The sequence below is a fragment of the Phyllostomus hastatus genome, unplaced genomic scaffold (genome assembly GCF_019186645.2).
Source record: "Phyllostomus hastatus isolate PE091 unplaced genomic scaffold, TTU_PhHast_1.1 phas_scaffold_21, whole genome shotgun sequence".
Classification (NCBI taxonomy): domain Eukaryota; kingdom Metazoa; phylum Chordata; class Mammalia; order Chiroptera; family Phyllostomidae; genus Phyllostomus; species Phyllostomus hastatus.
Genome location: NW_025334017.1, coordinates 3,041,091 through 3,060,725, shown reverse-complemented (window position 1 = coordinate 3,060,725; position 19,635 = coordinate 3,041,091). Strand labels below are relative to the sequence as shown.

Below are 19,635 nucleotides of genomic sequence, written 5' to 3'. Positions count from 1 at the left end.
TACAGAATATAAACAGAGAAAATCTCTCACAAAGACACATCTATTTAGCTGGTCAAAATTAGCAAAAACAATCATTCAAGATCTTTGGAGGTTGATCAAAGGGCATGCAACAAATTGAAAAGTATTTATTCAAAAAATCTACTGGGAGACCATAACATTGAGGCTATCCACCCAAAGCTCTGCCTTGTAGAACAATTGTTTCGGTGAGTTTGACAACCAAGTGGCAGTTTCAATTCACCCAGTTCCCTAGGGCAGAAAAGCTATTCTGGATAGTTTGACAGCAGATGAACATCAGATCTCATTTTCTGTGGAAGGCCTATATTGAATATATGCTCAGCAAGACTATATTTGTTCCCTTTCCCTCAACTCCCACTAGGTAGGAAAGATCAGGGAAGAGGTCGTTGGTGAATTCCTCTTTCCAAAACAGCTCTTTGTTGTTAGAGAGCCACAGTACTTATTTCAGCAGTCAAGTGGTAAGTCCTATCTCTCCCACATTTTTAAGTTAGAAGACTTATTTTGGGTTGATTAACCAGACAGTAAATATTGGAAGATCCCAACCTCTGAGGCTCTCAGTTGTGAGATATCCATGCAGGGTGATAGCAGCATCCAGGTGGTGACACTAATCCCTGCCAACTCTCAGATCCTGCTCAACAAAGAAAATTCATGCAGGGCTACCAGTGAAGAGTGAGTATCTCATCACACCCAACTTCTGTGTTGTAACACTGAGGTTCTGCCAGGTGAGGGTCAAAATCAGCTTCAAAGATTAGAATCTCTCTGGCTCTGACTTGGGACCTAACTTCAAGTGGCTAAGACCATAGATCAGAGCCTTATCCAGAAAATAGTGCAACCAACCAGTATACCAACCAGTATATTGTAAAGGTTAAGAGCTGGATGTGAAATGAATATAGGCAGACCAGTTGGAAACTTAAGAGAAAAAGGCAGTCAAATATTGCCTGGCTAAAATTACACTTATCCCTGAGAGTCAGGAAGACTGGACACATGCCCAAGATGGCATTCTCCAAGAAATGACATTAAAAACTACACATTGCAGAAGAAATAGACTTCACTTAATTATTCCAGCCAAGTCACTAAATAAACAAACAAACAACCCTAACAACAAACTCCATAGAGGACTACAATACATTATATAAAATGTCTATTTTTAACAAAAAAAAAAGTATATGATATGCAAAGCCATAGGTAAGTGTGACTCATACATAAGAAAAAAATGTAGACAATGTCAATTACCATGAAGGGGACCCAGATGTTGGACTTAGCAGATAAACTTCAAAGAAGCTATTATAAATACATTCAAAGATCTAAATAAATCCATATTTTTATAATGGAAAGAAAGCATGATGACAATGTTTCATCAAATATCAATAAGTAGAGAGAAATTATTTTGGGATAAAAAGGAACCAAATGTAAATTTGATAGTGGAAAAGAGCCAATGTAAATTTTGGAGTGGGAAAGAAAATAACTGAAAAGAAAAATTCACTAGACTGTCTCAACAGTAGAACTGAGCTGGCAGAAAAGAATATGTGAACTTAAAGACAGATAGATAGAGATATGCAATAAGATGAAAACAGAGAAGAAAAATGAAGAAATATAAACAGAGCCTCAGAGAAATCTGAAACACCATTAATTATATCACATCACCAGATGAGTAAAGAAAGAAATGAAAGGACCAGAAAAAATATTCAAAGAAATTATGGCTGAAAACTCCCCAACTTTAATTTAAAAATAAATAATTTACATATTTAGGAAGCTAAATGAGTCCCAAGTAGGATAAACACAAGGAGTTAAACATTGAGACACATCATATATAAAAATGTTGAAAAACAAAAGGAAAACTTTGAAAGGGCCAAGAGGTGAAAATGGCTCATTGTGTACAAAAGAACCCAAATGCAGTAAATAACTAGTTTCTCAATAGAAGCAATGAAAACCAGGAGGCAGTAGATTATACATCCTAAGTGCTAAATTTTAAAAAATCATCAGCCAGCAAACACAACAAGGCAAAAATGAAGTCAAAAATTAAAGCAAAACAAAACTAAAAGAATTTGTTGCTACACTTCACCCTATGATCCAAAGGATGTAGAACACTAGAACACTATAAACTAAGTATACCTAATATACACCAATAGTACAATCCTCCTAACAACAGCAAGATTCACTGTCTCACATAAACATACAATATTATCCAGAATACACCATATGCCAGGCCATGAAATAACCATCAATAAACTTGAAAGGAACTAAATCATACAAAGCATGTTCTCTGACCAAAATGGGATGAAATTTAAAAATCAAACCCCAAAGAAAATTTGATTTATAAATATGTGGAAATACAAGATACCAAAATATATTTGATGCAGCTAAAGCAGTGCTTAGAGGGTAATTTACAGATGTAAGTGATGATATTAAAAAAGAAAGACTTTAAAAGCATAATCTTCCACCTTAAAAAACTATAAAAAATAAGAGCATATTAAGTCCAAAGCAAGGAGAAATGATAAAATTTGTAGCAGAAATAAATGAAATAGTAGGAAACTACAGAAAAAAATCAATGAAACAAAGTTGACTTCATGAAAAGATCAATAAAATTTAAAAAACTTTAGCCAGAGTAACAAAAGAAGAGAGAAGACTCAAAGTGCTAAAATCAGCACTAAAAGGAGGGACATCACTTCTGACAGAAAGAAAAAATCATTAAGAAAATACTAGATAACTTAGATGAAATAGGCAAATTCCTAAAGAAACAAAAACTAGCAAAACTGGCTCAAGAGGAAATAAAAAAACTGAGTTGACTTAAAGAAGAAATTGAATTAGTAATCTAAAACAAACTTCCTAAAAGGAAAATTCCAGGTCCAAATGGATTCACTGGTGAATTCTACCAAACATTTAAAGACGAATTAATATCAATCTTTCAAAAATTCTTCTAAAAATAGAAGAAGACTTAATACTTACCTACTCACTCTATAACTCTGTTACCAAAATCAGACAAACATCACAACAAATTACAACTAAAATTCAATTTCCCTTATGAATGTAAACATAAATATCCTCAATAAAATGGTAGCAGACTGAATCCAGCAACATATAATAATTATAACACACCATGACCAAGCGTAATCTATCTGCAAGATTGGGTTAATATATGAAGATAATTTAATGTACACATCACATCAATAAAACAAATAATAAATGCCACATGGTCATCTTAATAGAAAAAGCATATGATGATCTAACACTTTCATTATAAGAATACTCAAGAAAAGAGGAGAAGAAGAGAACTTCTACAACCTGATAAGCAGCACCCATACAAAACCTACAGCTAACATTATACTTAAAAGTAAAAGACTGAATGCTTTTACCCTAAGATTAAAAAAAGACATGGATGTCTGCTTTGCTTTCAAAATTCTGATACAACTCCTGTTTAACAGGACAATTCAGCAAGACTATAAAACAATAGATATCCAGACTTCTGGCCAAGATGAAGGCATAGGTAGATACACTGTGCCTCCTCACCAAACCAAAAGAAGGACAACAACAAATTTAAAAACAAAAAAACAACCAGAACTGACAGAAAAATGAACTGTATGGAAGTCCCACAACCAAGGAGTTTAAGAAGACACATTCATCCAGACTGGTAGGAGGGATAGAGACAGACATCCGAACAGAGAGGACTGTCAGCAAGGCAGCAGCTGACAGACCTGGTGGTCCCATATTCACATGCAGGTAAACTGGGAGGAACAACTCAGGAGCAAGACAGACTGCACAAACCAGAGTTCCAGCATGGGGAAATAAAGCCTCAAACCTCTGACTGAAAACACCTGTGGGGGTTGAGGCAGCAGGAGAAACTCCTAGCCTCAGAGGAGAGTTCATTGGAGAGACTCACAGGGTCGTAGAACATACACAAGCCCACCCACCTGGGAATCAGCACCAGAAGGGCCCGATTTGATTGTGGGTAGTGGGGAAAGTGACTGAAAATCAGCAGACAGCTGAACAAGCAGCACTGTTCCCTCTCAGGCCCATCCCCCACATATGGTGTCACAATCCAATCACCTGGGTTGCCCCACCCTGGTGAACACCTAAGGCTCTGCCCCCTACTATGTAACAGATGTGCAGAGACTTAAAAATGGCCCAAATGAAACAAAAGATCAAAGCTCTAGAAAAAAACACAACTAAACGATGAAGAAATAGTCAACCTATCAGATGTACAGTTCAAAACACTGGTAATCAGGATGCTCACAGAATTGGGTTGAATACAGTCGCAAATTAGATGAAAAAATGATGGCTATGCTAAGTGAAATAAAGGAAAACATATATGGAACCAACAGTGATGGGAAGGAAACTGGGACTCAAATCAACAATTTGGAACAGAAGGAAGAAATAAACATCCAACCAGAACAGAATGAATAAACAAGAGTTCAAAAAAATGAGAAGAGACTTAAAAACCTCCAGGACATCTTTAAACATGCCAACATCCAAGTCATAAGGGTACCAGAGGGAGAAGAACAAGAGCAAGAAATTGAAAACTTATTTGAAAAAATCATGAAGGAGAACTTCCCCAATCTGGCAAAGGAAATAGACTTCCAGGAAGTCCAGGAAGCTCAGAGAGTTTCAAAGAAGTTGGACCCAAGGAAGCACACACCAAGGCACATCATAATTACATTAGCCAAGATTAAAGATAAGGAGAGAACCTTAAAAGCAGCAAGACAAAAGGAGACAGTTACCTACAAAGGAGTGCCCATAAGACTGTCATCTGATTTCTCAAAAGAGATCTTATAGTCAAGAAGGGGCTGGAAAGAAGTATTCCAAATCATGAAAGGCAAGGACCTATATCCAAGATTGCTCTATCCAGCAAAGCTTTCATTTAGAATGGAAGGGCAGATAAAGTGCTCCTCAGATAAGGTCAAGTTAAAGAGCTCATCATCACCAATTCCTTAAGGCCATGTAGCCAAAAGAGCTGGATTCCCGAATCACACCCAGCAGTTTGAATCTAGAGCCTGTACTCTTAAATACTATGCTAATGTATATGTAAAAATAAAAAGTCAAATAAATTGGGAGACAATATTTTAACATACATAACAGAATTATCAGCCTTAGTATTAAAAAGGGATAAAAAAAGATAATTTATGACAGAATTATAAAAAGCTAGTAAGTATATATCTCCTTCAATGAGTCATGAGATTTTGATATATAAAATGTACCAAGCATATTGGCAAGAATTTTTAAACAGTAATATATAGTGTTAGTCAGATATAAGGAAAATTTCCACATCCATAAACCATGAGAAAGCAGTGTTCTTCATTTTTGTAATATTTTTGGCCTTAGAAATGGCTTATATTTTGCCCAACTTTACAATTAAGATTTATGCCAAGAAAATAATTGTAGATAAAACTAAGATTTATCCACATACATGATCATTACAAAACTTCTTTTATCCCATTTTATTAAGATATAATTGACATATAGCATTGTATTAGTTTAAGGTATACAACATAATGGTTTGATATATGTTCATATTAATAAATGATTACCACAATAAAGTTAGTTAACACCCATCACCTCACATAGTTACAATTTTGTTTTCCTGTGATGAGAGAGCTTTTTTAAATCCTCACCTAAGGACATGCTCATTGACTCTAAAGAGAGGGAAGGGGAGGGAGAGACAGAGAGAGGGAGAGAAACATCGATCAGTTGCCTCTCACACATGCTCCAACCAGGACTAAACCCACAATCTAGGCATATGCCCAAACCGGGAACCAAACTCATGACCCTTTCGACTTACAGGACAATGTTCTGACCAACTGCACCACACCAGCCAGGTCCTGTGATGAGCAATTTTAAGATCTATTCTTTTTGCAACTTCCCAATATAAAATACCATATTGTTAACTACAGTCACCATGTTATACGTAACATCCCCAGAACTTACTACTATTTTAACTGCAAGTATATACCTTTTGACCATCTTCACCCATTTCCCCCACTTCCGCCCCACCTTTGGAAATTCTCAGTTGTTCTCTGTTTCTCTGAGTTTGGTTTTCTCCAAGTTTGATGTCTGAGATTCCACATGTGAGATCATACAGTATTTGCCTCTCTCTATCTGTCTTATTTCACTTGACATAATGCCTTCAAGTGTCATGCATGTGATTTCAAATGGCAGAATTTTCTTTTTTCATAATTGAATACTATTCCACTGTATGTGGTTACACCAATTTACTTCTCCACAAACAATGTGCAAAGGTTCCCTTTTTTCCACATCCTTTCCAACACTTGTTGTCTCTTGCCTTTTTAATAATAGCCACTTTAACAGATGTGGTTTTGCTTTGCATTCCCCTGATGATTCGTGACTTTGAGAATTTTTTTATGTACCTGTTGGCTATCTGTATGTCTTCTTTGAGAAAAAGCCTATTCAGTTCCCCTGCCCATTTTAAAAACAATATTCTTTGTTTTTTGTTATTGGGGTGTGTAAGTTCTCTCTATACTTTTGATATTAACTCTTTATTAGGTATATGATTTATAATAATTACCTTATATTCTTTATGTTACTGTTGTATTTTGTTGATGATTTTCTTTTGCTGTTCAGAGCTTTTGAATTTGACATAGTTCCACTTGTTGCTTTTTGTTTTTGTTGCCTTTGTTTTGGGTGTCAAATCCAAAAAATCATTGCCAAGGTTGATGCCTTATATTTGTTGTTCTTGGAGTTTTTGGTTTCAGATCTTACATTCAAATCTTTAATCTATTTTGAGTTAATTTGTGTATGTAGTATACACAAATAGGATAGGAGTACACAAATAGTATAGGATAGGAGTTCAGTTTCATGCTCTTACAAGTGACTTCCATTTCCCCAGCACCATTTATTGAAAACATTGTCCTTTATCCATTGTATATTCTTGGAAATTTTTTTGTAAATTGACCATATATGTATGGGTTTATTTATGGGTCCTCTATTTTTTTCCACTGACCTATGTGTCTGTTTTTATACCAGCACTATACTGTTTTGATTACTGTAGCTTTGTAATATAGTTTGAAATCAAGAAATGTGGTGCCTCTGGCTTTGTTCTGTTTTCTCAGAATTACTTTGGCTTTTCAGGGTCTTTTGTGGTTTCATACAAATTTCAAGATTGTTTTCTATTTCTATGCCATTTCTGTGCAAAATACCATTACAATCACGATAGGGATACCATTTATTTGTGTCTTCTTTGATTTCTTTCACCACTGTCTTATTAGTTTCAATGTACACATCTTTTACTTCTTTGGATAAATTTCTTCCTAGGTGTTTTATTCTGTTTGATGCAGTTGTAAATAGGATTTTTTTCTTAATTTCTCTGCGATAGTTCATTGTTTAAATACAACTAAATTTTGTATATTGATTTTCTATTGTACAACTTTACTAAATTGGTTTATTAGTTCTGTATTTTTATGGAGTATTTAGGGTTTTCTCTATATGTTATCTGAAAATAGAGTTTTACTTACTTCTTCCTTTCCAATTTTGTTTGTTTTGTTTTGTTTTTGCCTAATTGTTCTGGCTAGGTCTTCCATTGCTATGTTGAATAAATGAGGCCAGAGTGGGCATTCTTGTCTTTTTCCTGCTCTTAGAGGAAAAGCTTTCAGCTTTTCACAATTGTGTATGATGTTAGCTGTGGGTTTGTCATATGGCCTTTATTATGTTGAGGTAAGTTCTCTCTACAAAATTTATTTTCTTTACTTCTTTGTTTCTAACATTATTATTAAAATAATAATATGTGTAAGAAATGATAATATACAGTTAAGTTCTATAAAATAAAAATCTTCCTCTGTTATGAGGGAGATAAGGGGCATATAATTTAGAATTGGGTGGGGTGGTCAGTGATAGATTCCCAGAGGAAGTGACATGAAAATGAGACTGCAAGAAGTAGGAATTAACTAGGTAAAGAGTAAATTGGAAGAACAGATGATCAAAGAGAGCTGGAGATACTAAAGAACCTAAAAGAAAACCAGTGTGTCTTAGTAGAGTTGTTACTGAATCACCTCCTAAATTCAGATTTGTAAACCTGATGCTCTAGTAGGCCAAAACATTGAGACACTGGTTCTTGGGGACAGAGAATGGTTTATTTTATTTGATCAAAGGGAGAGGATGGGAGAGCAAGATCTCTCAAATCCATCTCTCTCAAAAAGCAAAGGTACAGAGTTTGTGTGGCTGGGAAATAAGGGAGGTGTTGTTTCAGGGATCTGAGAGAGAAGTCTGCTTCTTTGGTCACAGATAACACTTCTTAGCAACAGCCTCCTGGGTGTCAGCTGCTGCCACAGCTACCTTGAAGACATTCTTTTTTTCTGCAAAACACTCTCATAAATTCTCCTGAAGACCCTGAAGTTATCCTCTTGCTTGACAAAGAAATACCACATTAGCAACTTGTGACTACATTCCTGATAACAAAAGAAGTTGAGCAGGAAGATCAGTTAACATGTGAACAAAGGCCTAATTAAGAATTAAATTATTTAATTCTACCTGAAAATTACTAGGAGCATTAAAATTACAAGAGGCTTGGCTACAAGTGAGGAACCTGGAAAGTTGGATAAAGTTGAAAACTATATGTACAGTTTTTCTCTCCAGAGGAACAATTTAATCTAAAAATAAAAGGACTTTTCAAAGGGAGAGGCAACAAGCATTTACTTAAGATCAAAGAATAGCTATTCAGTAAGCTCTAATTAGTGTTCTGATTAGGAGGCAAAACAAGGGGCATTTATGATAAAGGGAAGGGAAATGTTACTTTTGCTGCATATGATGCACACCCACATTTTTGGCCCCAACTTTAAGGGGAAAAAAACTTTAATTTTAATTTTTTAATTCAATGTTTAATTTATATATAGATACTTGTTTTGTATTATAAACAAATTTTAGCATTTATTTTTGAATACGTTATGGTACAAGAAATCTTATGTAACAAATAATTACAAAACACAAAAATAGATACCAGGTATTTCAGGAACTACCCATGTATAATGCGCATCCTTATTTTTCCCTCAGAAATTTGGGCAAAAAAGTATGCATTATACATGACAAAATACAGTACATCAATAAAAGGAAGACATTTCTATTGGTGTAAATAACACAACACAGTGATGTTTATTATAAGGAATATTTTAAATTTTCAGTCCAGCAACTACCGCTACAGAGGTCATAATTCCTGCTTTCTTGTTTTCTTTGCAAACAATTCTTTGGCTTGCTTTAGGCTATATAAGTTTGCTTTAGGCTACATCCAAAGGTTATTTTGCCTTGTTTAACAATCCAAATGTTTACACCCTAAAATGTGCAGGCAATTCTGCTGGGATGTCAATCTGTCTCCGTTTTAAAGTGGCTCCACTATTTTTTTAAGTTGTTAACTATTTCCCAGAATATCACTGTTTATTATATGCTTCTTTTGTTTCATCAAAATTCTTCATAATAAATATTTTTAAATAAAAATAATAAATCAGGAAATTCAAGATGGTGGCAGGGTAGGTGAAAGTTACACTAACCACCACCCAAGACCAAAATGAAATTAACTAATTATAAAAATATCATCCTGAATAATCAACTGAACACTAGCTGGAGAGAAGCCTTATAACCAAGGACTTATGAAAGGAACCACAGCACCACAATGAGAGTGGTAGGAAGTGCAGAGGTGGGAGAAGGCTGGCTGAGTACCCATGGACAGCAGCTGAAGTTCCAGAGGAATATTTCAGCAACTGGGGGTTTCCCCCTGAGAAGTGTGGTATCTAACCCCCAAGTTTGGATCCCCAGCCTAGAGCACCAGAACCGGGAAAGGAACCCAAATAACATCTGGCTATGAAAAGCAGCATGGGTTTTTTCTGCCAGGGAGAGATGGCTAGAAATGCAGAGAGCCTCTTAGAGGGCCATGCACAAAATTAACCTGGGCTCCAGAAGATGGAAGGCAGAGAAGACTAGAACCACATGGGAAGAGTCTGGGATTGGTGGCTCTGGGGAGAGAGCTGAAGGGTCAGCTGCCAGGATCCCTGTGCTCAGTCATCCCCCATACTTCAAAAGCCATCTTTCTCAGGCAGATTTCTCCCCTCCAGGTGGCATCTGCCTGGGGGAAAGCAATAGCCATCTTTAAGAACCCCTCTCATCCCATCCTGTAGAGTTTAAACCAGGCTATAGAGGAGTACAGTTGGAGGCTAACTCAGTGATTAGCCTAACAGAAAGCCTGCAAGTGAAGGCACAGCTCTGGGAGCTCTGAGACTTTTCCTGACCCTCCCCCAGGCCCAAGGCTAGTAGAATCCAGTCCTGGTATGCAGCTTGGTTCTTTCTGTATATATCCAGACATAGTAGATGGAGCCACAACCTGTAGATCACTGATAGTTCCAAACAGATTGCCCAGGGCCAGTGACGAGCAGCATCTGTCCAGAGGCTGGTCTTTGCAGATATACCAGAGTCTTTGCAGACCTACCTGATACATAGAAACAAACCCAAAGAGGAAGCCCAAATGGGAAGACAAAGAAACAGGCCTCAAATGAAAGAACAAAAGAAGTCTCCAGAAGAACTAAATGAAATGGAGGCAAGCAATTTAATAGATATAGAGTTTAGAGTAATGATAATAAGGATGCTCAACAGCATGTAAAAAAGTTATTAATAGACTTTTAAGTCATAAAAGGATTAAAAGTCATAAAAACAATTAAAAAGACTAGTCTGAAATAAAGAATGCAATATTTGAAATAAATAATATGCTGGAAGAAATAAACAGGAGGTTAGATGATGCAGAGAATTGAATCAGCAATTAAGAAGACAAAGCAGAAAAAAACAACCAAGAAGAACAGTTAAAAGAAAAAAATTAAAAATGAGGAGAGTTTAAGAAACCTTTGGAGCAACATGGGAACACCAGAAAAAAGAGTGAGCAAGGAACCAAGAACTTATCTGAAGAAATACTGACTGAAAACTTCCCTAATGTGGTGAAGGAAAAAGATACAGAAGTCTAGGAAGTGCCGAGTCTCAAACAAGATGGACCCAAGGAGGCCCACTCCAGGACACATCAAATTAAAATGACAAAGCTTAAAAACATAAAAGCCATAAGAGAAAAGCAGGTAGTTACCTACAACAGAGTTCCCATAAGACTGTCATCTAATTTCTCAACAGAAACATTTCAGGCCTGAAGGGATTGGTATGAAATATTCAAGGTGAAGAAAAGCAAGGAATTATAACCAAGGCTACTTTACCCAGTAAGGCTATCATCCAAAACTAAAGAAGAAATAAACAGCTTCCCAGACAAGAAAAAGATAAAGGAGTTAGTTACCACCAACTCAGTATTACAACAAGTATTACAAAGCTTGCTCTAAGAAGAAAAACAAAAACAGAGAAAAATAGTAGAGAATAAAATAGCAATAAATACATATCTATCAAGAATCACCTTAAATGTAAATGGCTTTGCTGCTCCAAAGTCATAGGGTAGCTGAATGGATAAGAAAACAGGACCTGTCTCCAAGAGAACCACCTCAGATTGAAAGATACACATAGACTAAAAGTAAAGGAATGGATAAAGACATTTCATGTAAATGGAAAGGAAAAAGAAGTTAGGGTAACAATATTTATATCCAACATAATGGAGTTTAAAACCAAGGCTATAGTGAAGGACAAAGAAGGGCACTACATAATGACAAAGGGAATAATTCAGCCAGAGGATATAACTCTAGTAAACATTTATGTACCCAATATAGAAGCACCTAAATATGTAAAGCAAATCTTGATAGACCTTAAGGAAGAAATGAAATAAATACAGTCATAGTTGGGGATTTTAACATCCCATTGACTTCAACAGATACATCTTCCAGACATAAAATCAACAAGGAAACAGTGGACTTAAGTGACACACTAAACCAAATGAATTTAATTGATACCTACAGAGCATTTCACCCCAAAGAAGCAGAATATACATTCTTTTCAAGTGCACATGGAATGTTTCTAGGACAGACTACATGTTAGGACACAAAAAAAGTCTCAATAAATTTAAGAAGATTGAAATCATATCAAGCATCTTCTCTGACCACAATGCCTTGAAACTAGATATCGACCACAACAAGAAAACTGAAAAGTGCACAAAGACATGGAAGCTAAATAACATATTATTAAACAATGAATGGGTCAATAATTAGACCAAAGAAGAAATCAAAAAATACCTTGAAACAAATTAAAATGAAAACACAACAGCCCCAAATCTGTGGCATATTGGAAAAGCCATCCTAAAAGGGAAATTAATAGCATTACAAGCCTATCTCAAGAAATAATAAAGAACTCAAATAAACAATATAATTTTTGTACTTAAAGGAACTTGGAAAAAACCAACAAAGCCCAAAGTGAATAGAAGGAAGGTAATAAGAAAGATCAGAGCAGAAATAAACAAAATAGAGTGTAAAAATGATGCAAAAGATCAATGAATCAAAGAGCTGGTTCTTTGAAAAGATAAACAAGATTGACAAATCTTTAACCAGACTTATCAAAACAAAAAAGAGAGAGAAGTCAAATAACTAAAATCAAAAATGAAAGAGGAGAAATAACAACTAACACTGAAGAATTACAAAGGACTGTAAGAAAATATTATGAACAATTATATGTCAAAAAATTGGATAACCTGGACAAAATGGATAAATTCCTAGAAACATACAGTGTTCCAAAACTGAATCAGGAATAATCAGAGAATCTGAATAGACAGATTACACCTACTGAAATTGAAGTAGTAATCAAAAACTCCCAACAAGCAAAAGTCCTGGGCTTCACAGGTAAATTTTCTGGGAACTAATACCTCTTCATCCCAAAGTTTCATAAAATTCGAGAGGGAAGACTCCCAAATCCATTTTATGAAGTAAACATTATCCTAATTCTGCAACCACCTAAAGACATTACAAAAAAAGAAAATTACAGGCCAATATCCCTGATGAACATAGATGCTAAAATCCTCAACTTAAAGATTAGCAAACTGAATATAACAATACATCAAAAAGATTATACACCAAGATCAAATAGGATTTATTCTGGGAATGCAAGCTTGGTATAACATTTGTGAATTAATAAATGTGATTCACCACATAAACAATATGAAGGATAAAAATCACATGTTCATATAACTAGATGCAAGAAAAGCATTTGATAAATCCAGCACCCATTTATGATCAAAACATTCAGCAAGGTGGAAGTAGAGGGAACATACCTAAACATAATAAAAGGCATATTTGACAAAGCCACGACCAGCATCATACTCTATGAGCAAAAACTACAAGTATTCCCCTTAAGATCAGGAACAAACAGGGATGTACATTTCACCTCTCTAATTCAACATATAGTACTGGAAGTCCTAGCCACAGCAATCAGACAAGAAGAAATAAAGGGTGTCTAAATTGGAAAGAAGTTAAATTGTCATTATTTGCCGATGACATGATACCGTACATAGAGAACCCCAAAGATTCCACCAAGAAACTACTAGGCCTGATAAGTGAATTCAGCAAAGTACCAGGATAAAAAATTAATGTCCAGAAATCTAGTTGCATTTTTACATGCCAATAATGAACTAACAGAAAGGGAAATTAAGAAAACAACCCTATTCATAATTACTTCAAAAAGAAATAATCGAAGATGTAAAAGACCTGTACTTGGAAAATTATGAGACACTGAGAAAGAAACTAAAGATACAAATAAGTGGAAGCATATACTGTGCTCATGGACAGGAAGAATTATCATCATTAAAATGCCCCTACTACCCAAATCAATCTATATATTCAGTGTAATTCCTATCAAGATGCCAATGGCATATTTCACAGAACTAGAACAAATATTCCAAAAATGTGTATGGAACAATAAATGCACCGAAATTATAACAGCGATCTTGAGAAAGAAGAACAAAGTTGGAGAAATCAACTTTTTCATATTAAGCTACTTAATATGAAACTATACTATAAGGCCATAATAATCAAAACAGCATGGTATATACACATAGATCAATGGTACAGAACAGAGAGTCCAGAAATAAACCCACACTTTTATAGTCAGTTAACATTTGACAGAGGAAATAAGCACATACAATGTAAAAACATGTTTATCTGATACATTTATATATTACAAAATAATTGTCATGATAGCTCTAGCTGACATCTAATTACCATTACTTTTTTGTTTTAAGAACATTTAAGATCTGCTCTTTTAGCAACAATCAAGTTTTACATAGAGTATTATTAGCTATAATCACCACGCTATACATTAGATCCCCAGCACTCGGTAATCTTATAACTTTAATCATCATCTCCCCATTTTCCCCATCTCTTAGTCTCTGTTTCGCTTTGGCTTTTTACATTCCACATATAAGTGATACAGTATTCATCTTTCTCTGATTCTTTTACTTTACATAGTGCCATAAAGTTTCATCCAAGTTGTCACAAACAAAAAGATTTTCATATCTTGGCAATGTAAATAGTACTGCAAATAAACACAGAGAGCGTATGTCTCTATGAGATCCTGATATATACCCAGAAATGGGATTGCTGGATCATATGGTAGTTCTACTTTTAACTTTTTGAGGAACATCCATATCATTTTCTATAGTGGCTGAATCAAATTACAATCCCACCAGCAGTGTGTAAGTGTTCTCTTTTCTCCATATCCTTGCCAACACTTATCTCTTGTCTTTTTGACAAGAGTCCCAAGATTGTGGGGTGATATCTCATTGTGATTTTGCTTTGCATTTCCATAATAATGAGTGATGTTGTGCACCTTTTCATGTACATATTGGTCAGCTGCATAGTTTTGTTTTTTGGAAAACTATCTTAGTAAGTGGTGGAGCCCCTTAAGATATAGTCCTAGGGAACTTTTAGTCATATAAAATATACATACTAATTACCAACATTTAATTACAGGGAATCAATAATATTTCAAAAATCAGACTAAACAGAGTATCTTGAGAGGGTGTAGTTCAAGTAACAGAGAAACATTTTATGAAAGCATCATATGCCAAAGTAATGTCTTTTGGGAGTTTTATTCATATGTTTACCCCATTTCAACTCCAACTGATTTTTATCAATATCTAATTGTGCTTAATGCTGTAAAAATGGTCTGCCTAAAATATAGACACATTATACATACTCAAGATTTTTTTATAAAATAATTTTTTGCAATTTTGTTTCTTAACAGTAGAACAATTACTTGATATTTGAGTTGAAGGTGAGGGAAGAAAAAATCTAAAAGTAATTGCTTTTGTAAGTCTAGACCATCACATAGCAGAAAATCAATAAGGGCAGTGATTCCACACTAGGAAATTAAATGTACTAGCTCTGGTCTCAAATATTGGTCATGAGAAAAAATACAATGCAGTTCATAATATTTATATTTTGTTTGAATATTTACAGCTATTGTTATAACTCCATATCAGAAAGTTAATAATTAATGCTCATGATGACAACAAAAAATAACACTTTGATTATATTACACTTTCTTTTTATTCTAGGTTCCCACTTCTGTTGCCTTTACTGGAGCAGGAGTATGTGGCCCAAAGAATTGTAAATGCTATTTTAGAGGAACAAATCTACTTAATGATGCCAAGATTTATATATTTTGGAATGATCCTTAAACAGTAAGTTAATAATGACTTCTCTATCATTTTGATTATTTTTAACAAATTATCCCATCATTGCTACATCTTTTGCCAGAAAACAACTTCGTATTTTTTAATGGTAAAAGGAAGAACTTCCATTGCATAAGGACAATATATTGGACTATGGCTAGTTGTGTTTTGGTTTTTCCAGACACTGAGAAAATTTAGCCATATATTATGCCTCAAAGAATATAAAGTATTTACTTCAAGAGAAACAAATAGCACCCAAATAATAATAATAATAATAAAATTATATTATCATTTATTATATTATTATTTATTATTTATTATATAATATGATTATATATTAATTATAGTACAATTGGTTTTGCAATTTATTATGTATTGTTTATTATTATTATTATATTAATTATTATTATTATTATGGTGGTTGTTATAATTGGTTAATTCTTTTGGATCAACTAATATAGAGTTCTATTTTGAAAACAAAAAAAAATCTGAATGTTTTGCCAGAAAAAATATTAAGGATTTCTGGTAAGTTCACTGTTTCCTTTAGCAAAAGGGCACCTACAACTTCATACAAGCCAATGCTGTGAGCTCCAGAGTATTTGTGAATGCATTTGGCCCAGGTCCACTGTCTGCTCTGGAGAGAAAGGAGAACACCATTTACCAGATGCCTACATGTGCCAGACTGTGTGATAGTTTTGCATGCATTTTATCACACTTAGAGAATCTAGGATTTAATGAGAATAAGTAATTTGTGCAGAGTTAACGAGCTAAATCCTGGAACAAAGTTGCAAACAAAAATTTCAACTTCATAACAGATCTTAAACTCTGACCATCAGGATATACTCCTCCCCTGCTGTAAATTACTGACACAGTAGAAAACACAACTGGTGCTTCACTTTTATAAAATTATTAATAAATATAGTACTTTTGTTACTATATTTATACCTTATTCAAAATAGTTTTGTGACATGTTAGGTTTATTCATGCATTCACTGAACATGTACACACATAGGAAGTTATAACATGGTACCTGCTATTCATCCACACTTACGAGCTGCCTGGACAAATCAGCTATGTCAAAGCTTCTGATGCCTTTTTTAGCACTCACCACACCTATGGTTACTTGTATAACAACTATCCTTACTGCTAGACTGCATGCTCCCTGAGAAGAGGACACATTTTCTGAATTGTTGCCAGTTCCAAGCTCCAGGCTTAGTATAGCACCTAACACAGAATATGCACACAATAAATATTTGCTAAGTTGAGTTGAGCAGAACTGAGCTGATCTAAGCAGAACTAAGCTGAAGGTGCAGCTCCTCTGTTTCAAGGAACTAAAGCAGGGGTATCAAACTCATTTTCACCAGGGGCCACAACCTCACAGTTACCTTCAAAGGGCCAAATGTGATGTTAGGACTATATAAATGTAACTACTTCTTATCTAGGGGCAAGGAGCTCAGCACTGCCATGGGGTAGAAATAAGGTACCAGCAGGATAAAACAAGGTGGAGGAGGGCTAGATTCAGCCCACAGGCCTTGTGTTTGCCACCTGGGAACTACAGCAATCAATGGTTCTCAGCCTCAGGTATACATTGGAATCACCTGAAGAACATTGAAAACTGATGCCTGGACCCTATCCGAAGAAATTCTGCTTAAACTGGTCCAGTCTCCTTTCTCATTTTTGCTACCATTTGTTAGACTAGTGCATAAGGATGTGTATAGTCTTTCTACAGAACTCAGTGAGTGTAATATATGAATAAACCGTGGCCTGAGCACTGGGAAATTTCCAGACTCCCCGGATGTAGGACAGCACTCAGCACAGGCAACACAGCATTCCTTTGTTCATCCCTTTTGTTTAATACACATCCACATCATGAATCAGGACGTCACACTTGGTGCAATTTGAAATTAATTATTGCAAAGAAGTGTCTTTGAATCCTCTAACAGCATTATGATTTTTCTCATGCTTTTCCCTAGAGTATTATCTTCAAAGATGGTAATTGCCCTCATTGAGTACCTTGGCATAGGTGCTTGCATGACCTCTTTCAGAGGGCATGAGAAAGTTCAGAATGAAACTGAGAAGCAGCACCAAAGCTGAAGCTCAGATGTGGTAATAAAAGAACGTGTTATGAGGACAGACTCTCTGGAACTCCTCCTAATGTGAAATCATTCCAGCGTACCGAGGATTTCTAAGGCATTTAAATGTGCCAACCTTATGCCCAGGACATGGTTTACATATCAACAATTATTCTAGCCACTCAAATTATGTATGCAGTTTTTCCTATTACTTTTTAGTTTGGTAGATAAGGACATCACAGCCATTCCAATGAATTTAGTAAATGTAATGTATTGATAAAAACATATTAATGTAAATTAACCCTAATGTAATTTTTAAAGACATAATACTTTTAGAAAAGGGGTTATTATAAATAATGATCTTATAAATCAGTGTCTTATGCTGATAATTTTTTAACATCTGACTTAAAGAAACATTAGTTTTCTAATTAGGAAAAAATGTTTATCTCACAAAGTGAAGGGTTTTTTGTATTATTTATTAATTCCTACTGGGGTTGGATGATTATATTAAGTTCCTTAGCAGGCTCAAATCTCCTTTTTCAATAAAATAAATCCATAACTAATTATGTTTGTTTGCATCTGAATTTACCAAACAATTCATAACTTCTTTACTCCATAAGAAAAAATAGTACACATTAGATTTATATATACTGCAGTTTCCAGAAGAAAACTTATTGTCATAATTCAGTTAATAAAATGCTCCTAGTATTGATGTACTTGAATATACAATAAAAACTCCCCTTTAAAAACAGTGTATGCTCATTTGAATGTGCACCACATATGACAGCCGTTTGGCCAACATTTCTAACAATGAATTTGGAATTCATTGGTTTTGGAATGTTCTTGAGTTTCTGGGTTTGGAATGGTTCTTTAGCTGTAATCACTAAACATCAAATCTGGCTTTGCCTTCATCGGGTTTAAGAGCTAGTGAGTAACGGTAAAACCAAAAAATCAAATTTCAACTAAATTGAAGTATATAGTTTGTTAACCAAAGAGTGCATACTCAATACATAAGATCTATCCCATCATTTGGGACATAATGTTTTACATTGATGCAAAGAAACCATAGCTTTACTTGAGATGAACAAACTAGAGAAAAATTTTTGAATAGAGGAATAAAACATTCCAAAATGCAATATTTTTAGGATATGAGTTAACTTTTAACAGGTTTGTTAGTACCAACTTTATAAAATGTTGACACCGCTTTGCTTTCTTAAACCAAATGTTCAAAGAACTATTCAAATTTTCCTTAATGCCTCAGGAGAATTAACACATTTTGGTTTATCTGGGTTGACAACCAGCAATGGCTTTTGAGGGGCCATTTGTCTCTAAGTACGCTGGTCCACACCCTTTCACTAGGATATCAGAAGACCTGTCAGCTTTCACTGCTTCAGCCAAGAACAAATCCTGCTTCTTGAGGGTTGGCCTGTGTTATTTCTCATTTGGATAGCCTAAGGACAGTCTTTTACACTTTCACTATTCATTCATTCAACAGATGCACTAGAAATATAGTGATGAACAAGATGGTCACTAAATAAGGCCCAAGATCTTTGTGGCAGCTATGAGCAACATAGGGGCTTTGATTTGCTTTTGCCTGTTTCCTGATTGTTGGAAGTCTGGCTTCTCATCTATTAGCTTTACAATGTTGAGAGACCACATAGTCTGCTCCTCTGTTATCTTTCATTTGTATAGCCATATTATGGGTAAAGGTCTAACAAAACCTTTTTCTTTTCTGCAAGAGAATTTTGTCTTAGGTTAACTTCCTTGCTCTGTTCCCCTGGTAAATTGGAAGGAGCCAAATGCCAAATGTGGTTCTAGGCAACATTGTTCATGAGAAAAAAAATCACTGAGTGATAACTTGCATCATACTGAGAAAAATTATAAATTATAAATGTTATATGGGGAGGGACACCATACTTTCAGCTTCCCTGAGCTAGGGGATCCTGGTAACTGGGATCTTGGAGACTATGCCCATGGATTTGT

At 34.9% G+C, this 19,635-nt stretch overlaps 1 protein-coding gene across 1 annotated transcript in view; it reads left to right on the top strand.

Moving 5' to 3' along the window:
- LOC123833198 (short-chain dehydrogenase/reductase family 16C member 6-like) overlaps positions 1–17,989 on the top strand; it is a 31,484-nt gene extending 13,495 nt beyond the window's left edge. The window contains exons 6-7 of the mRNA XM_045861330.1: positions 15,464–15,589; positions 17,554–17,989. Coding sequence (XP_045717286.1) covers positions 15,464–15,589; positions 17,554–17,674 — 247 coding nt within the window. The 3' untranslated portion in view covers positions 17,675–17,989. The remainder of the gene's footprint in view (positions 1–15,463; positions 15,590–17,553) is intronic.
- Positions 17,990–19,635: the final 1,646 nt, after the last annotated feature.